The sequence below is a fragment of the Trichechus manatus genome, unplaced genomic scaffold (assembly GCF_000243295.1).
Source record: "Trichechus manatus latirostris isolate Lorelei unplaced genomic scaffold, TriManLat1.0 scaffold00037, whole genome shotgun sequence".
Lineage (NCBI taxonomy): Eukaryota > Metazoa > Chordata > Mammalia > Sirenia > Trichechidae > Trichechus > Trichechus manatus.
Genome location: NW_004443973.1, coordinates 5,733,676 through 5,738,717, shown reverse-complemented (window position 1 = coordinate 5,738,717; position 5,042 = coordinate 5,733,676). Strand labels below are relative to the sequence as shown.

The 5,042-nt window shown below is 33.8% G+C and overlaps 1 protein-coding gene across 1 annotated transcript in view; it reads left to right on the top strand.

Moving 5' to 3' along the window:
- Positions 1-333: 333 nt before the first annotated feature.
- PJVK (pejvakin) overlaps positions 334-5,042 on the top strand; it is a 10,016-nt gene continuing 5,307 nt past the window's right edge. Inside the window, exons 1-4 of the mRNA XM_004375467.2 lie at positions 334-618; positions 1,351-1,546; positions 2,991-3,132; positions 4,250-4,367. Coding sequence (XP_004375524.1) covers positions 408-618; positions 1,351-1,546; positions 2,991-3,132; positions 4,250-4,367 — 667 coding nt within the window. The 5' untranslated portion in view covers positions 334-407. The remainder of the gene's footprint in view (positions 619-1,350; positions 1,547-2,990; positions 3,133-4,249; positions 4,368-5,042) is intronic.

Sequence of the window (5,042 nt, the reverse complement as noted above, 5' to 3'; positions counted from 1 at the left end):
TTGCATTGTTCTCCATAGAGCTATATGGTCCTCTCAAAACTGGCCCATTGCTACCTGGAAACCACTACTAACTGTGACCCTAATCAAGAATATTGGTAGTATTTTAAAATTATTAGTTTTCTGTATATATTTTTAGTGCTATAGACTGCCATTCCAAATTAGACTTGCTTTTAGTATATCATTTTACAATGTTGATCTATAATTCATTACCTCAGCGCATGCAGGGAGGCAGTGTTGTAAATTCTACACTGGTAAACTGCTTGGTGAAAACCATGCTTTGGATTTCTAACGTATATAATTATATTTAAAATCAAGCAAGGCTTAGTTTTGTGCCTGATTTTCTTCTTTGAAAATATGGATTTGTTATCTGGAGATTGCAGTTAATGACGTTTTGATTTTATATTAATATGTTTGCTGCTGCTACCAAGAGCTTTGTCAAGCAAGTTGGAGATGGAGGGAGATTAGTTCCTGTTCCAAGCCTCAGTGAAGCTGACAAATACCAACCCCTAAGTCTGGTGGTAAAAAAAAAACGATGCTTTCTGTTTCCTAGATATAAATTTACCTCAACACCTTTTACACTGAAAGATATTCTCCTAGGAGACAGAGAAATTTCAGCTGGTAAGTTTAAATGTCTGTTTGGGAGTAACTAGTCATTCAACTGTATTATCAATAACTTAAGCATAAGTTGTATATATTACTAATGTTAATGATACTAACACACATTTTTATTGATAAAAGCAACTTTTATTACAATAGTAGTAATAGTATTAAGAATAACAATGCCTGGAATTTATATAAGAATTAAATCTAGTTTGATTGGTTAAATAACTTTCAAATCTATCAGTTATTTTCTAAGTTGTTTTAATCAAATTAATGTAAAATATAACACAATCTGTAAAATGGGGGTATTATTTGGTCTACCTATCTTGCAGGGTCAAATAAGGTATTGGAGATGTAAGTAATTTGTAATTATTTATTACAGTTCAGTTATTATAATTGGTAAACTAATTGTATTTTATGGGCTAGATTAGAAAATAACTGGAAGTTGATATTTTGACAAATTATTTCTTATAAACACTTGTCTTTCTTTTGGCCACCCAGTGAATCTTTATGCTTAAGAAGTTCTGTTGACTGAAGAGGGAATTGTAGTTCATTTTAAGAATTCTGGCTATTTATTTCTTTTTGTTGTCAAATTAATTGAATTGCTGTTTTAATTCTCGGTTTTAATTGTTGCCCTTATTAACATTTGGGTATTTTGAGTCTTAAATTGTAAATTAACATGTTACTAGATGTAGTTTACCTTAGATGAATTCAAGACATTTAAAATATACTAATTTCCTTTTCTTTAAGGTATTTCATCTTATCAATTACTGAATTATGAAGATGAGTCAGATGTTTCACTCTATGGAAGGCGAGGCAACCATATTGTGAATGATGTTGGGATTAACGTCTCTGGATCAGATTCCGTTGCAGTAAAAGCTTCATTTGGTGTAGTAACCAAACATGAAGTAGAAGTATCAACATTACTCAAGGAAATTACTACACGGTTAGTATAATAATCTTTAATATATCTGAATGTTTCCATTAAATATTTTAACTATATAAACTTCACTATAAAACATTTTAAAACATCGGGCTATATTTTACTAGTGTAATTTATTTTTTTGAAATACTGCAAATTAGTATATCCAAACCTTGGATAAAAAAAACCAACAAACCAAACCTGTTGCTATCGAATGGATTCTGACTCATAGCGACCCTGTAGGATGCAGAACTGCCCCATAGGGTTTCTAAGGAACGGCTGGTGGATTCGAACTGCTGACCTTTTGGTTAGCAGCCGAGCTCTTAATCACTGTGCCACCAGGGCTCCAAACCTTAAATAAAGGTAGATATTGAAAATCATTTAGCTTAGGGAGGTTTTAACTGTTCCACAAAATTGCTTTGGCTTTGCACACTTGCTAAATTATTAGATTGAAAGAATACAGGAATCTGCCTGCAACAAATATACTAAGATTCTCCTCCAACAGACTCCTGTAATAAACATACTTTAAGAAAATGGAGAGGAGGAGCAAATTATTAAATTCTTTTGGGCATACTTTCTGATTTGTTTTAGGCTTGCCTTGATTTATCTTTTTTTTTTTTTTTAAATTTTAGCACAAATATATGTAATAATACATCTTCCAATTCAACAGTTTCTACATGTGCAATTCAGTGACATTGATTACACTCACCATGTTGTGCAACCCTTATCCCTATCTTTATCCTAATTATTCTACTGCCATTAATGTAAACTCAGTGCCCCCCATGCAAAAAACTCCCCTTTTCCTTCTCCTTCCCTCCCTCCCATGGTAACCGCTAATAAACTTTGGTTTGTATAAAACCCACTGCCATCAAGTGGATTCTGTCTCATAGCAACCGCATAGGGTTTCCAAGGCTGTAAGTCTCTATGGAAACAGACTGCCACATCTTTCTCCCGTGGAGCCTCTGGTGATTTCAAACCACCGACCTTTCAGTCAGCAGTTGATCCCTTTAACCACTGCTCCACCAGGGCTCCTTTGGTTTCTATATATTTGTTTATTTCATACAAGTGAGGTCATACAGTATTTGTCCTTTTGTGACTGACTTATTTAGCTCAGCATAATGTTTTCAAGGTTCGTTCATGTTGTGGTGGGTATCAGGAATTCATTTCTCTTTGTCGCTGAGTAATATTCCATTGTATGTATGTACCACATTTTGTTTATTCGTTCATCTGCTAATGGACCTGCTAATGGGCGTTTTGAATGTTTCCATCTTTTGGCTATTGTGAAGAGTGCTGCAGTGAACATTGGTGTACATGTGTCTGTGTGTGTTCCTGCTTTCACTTCTCTGCCTTGATTTACTTTTAGCTAAAGTGGACTATGAATGGATAACATATGATAGCAAAAACTGTACTTGATTGTATGTAATTATATGTTATTGATTCTTGTGAATATCTTTCTTCTTTATTTTAGAAAAATTAATTGTGACCACAGCTTAGTACGTCAGTCAAGGAGCAGCAGAAAGGCAGTACTGTGTGTGGTCATGGAAAGCATTCGAACCACACGGCAGTGCTCACTGTCTGTGCATGCGGGAATTCGTGGGGAGTCCATGCGGGTAAACCACACTCGTTAGGCTTCTCTCTCTAACTAAAATAGAATTTTAAAAAATTGCTCAATTTCTAATGGTACTTGTGACTGCATATATTTGGACAAATGTTGAGATTAAAGAGCTGCAGTTGTATAGGGTTTTGCATAGTAAAATTTTGTATCAGAATATGAAAAAAAAAATCTAAAAAACTTGGATTCTGAACATATATAATATAATGCAACGAAAACACTAATCCTTGTAAAATAATGTACGTACTGGGGGTCCTCTTTTTACTATTTAAATGGTGTTTTAAGAATAAAAATTGAGTGCTTAAGTTGAATAATTTTTTTTAAGTGATAGAGTTTATACTTTGAGATTTTAAAGTTGGCTTTGTATTTTTACATTAAATTAAAATAATTATTCCAAAATAATTTTGTCAATGGCCAAACATCTTTCATTCAATGTTAAAACCTTTAAAAAAAAATCTTAGAACATTATTTGTGTTTCACTTTCAGCTCAATTTTGATATTGTTTGTCCTCGTCAGTCAGTGCACCTAATAATGACTTTATTGGCTTTATTAAAACCAATAGATAGAAAGATAGGGTTCCATGATAAATTTTTCAACTCTTTACAAAAAATGTTCTGTTCAATAGCTACATTCAACAGCTTGACTAATTCTGATTAAAATTAGATTTTTGGGGGGCATGAACTGAAATTTACTTGAAAATAAGTTGGTGATTGCTCTGGAAAGCCACTAAAATAGTCTTCTTTGAAACAGTAAAGAAGGTAGGCTGAAAAGCTTCTACTGTAACTCTTAATGCAATTGCCTTCCAAGATTTGCAGTTGGAAGAAAAAAAAACTTCTAATCCAGAGAACATTCCCATTGTCGTAGCGCTAATACCATTGGCTCCAATACCAAAGTAAGTGAGATAGTGGTGAGGTATTTCTTTAATACAGATCATGAGTCTCAGTTGGACCTCTGCTATAAACAGTTTAATTCAAGTAGGATAATTCTTTACTTTGAGAGTTTTTTTGTTTTGTTTTTGAGTTTTTTTTTGTAGAATTGTAGTAGGTGTTATTACTTTTCCAAAAAAACTATCCTTACATGTTATGCCCCTTAATAATTTTATTTATTTATTATAGTTTCATTTTATGGATGAGCAGAATCCCAGAGGAAGAGACAAAGCTATTGTTTTTCCAGCACATACAACCATAGCTTTCAGTGTTTTTGAACTCTTCATTTACCTGGATGGTGTCTTTGGTGAGTGAATGATTTGCATGAAACACTGAAATGATTATATTTTTGCAAATTTAATTGGATGCTCTGTTTCTCACTCTCTGTCTCTGTCTCTGAATGTCAGTAATTATAGAAGAGCAAAGCCCTCAGCGCGGTCAGTCTTTTGCATGGGTGAAGTAGCTGGGAAAGGTCCTTACTTCTCTAATTTCCCAAACTCTCTTTTCTGTAGACTCCCCACTACCCCCACCTAAAATACAATCCACTGACAAAGTATTCCTTGACTTACTAGGGGATAAAATAAGTGACCTACTAATAGGTAGTTTTTGATGGTGTCAGATAGAGAAGTAGGTAGACAGTAAATGATGCCTGAAGGTGTCAGGGCACCCAAACTAGGATACCTTAGTGTAAGGACTTTTCTTACTTCAGTTTTGCCTATCGTTGATCCAACTTCCTTTCGTGCCCCTCTCCAAATAACTTTAAAAGTACAAGTGCTTAATAAAAATTGTCACCTTGTGTTATACTTTTGTGAAGCTCACTTTAGATTTGTACATTTCATGGGTTTCATTTACTTCTTATTACAATATAAAAAAAGAGTCCTATTTCAATTAAACATCTGCTATTTGCTGTAGGCAACAGATGATGCAAACAGGTGGTGCAAACGGTTAACATGTTTGCTGTTAACTTAAGGGTTTAAGGTTT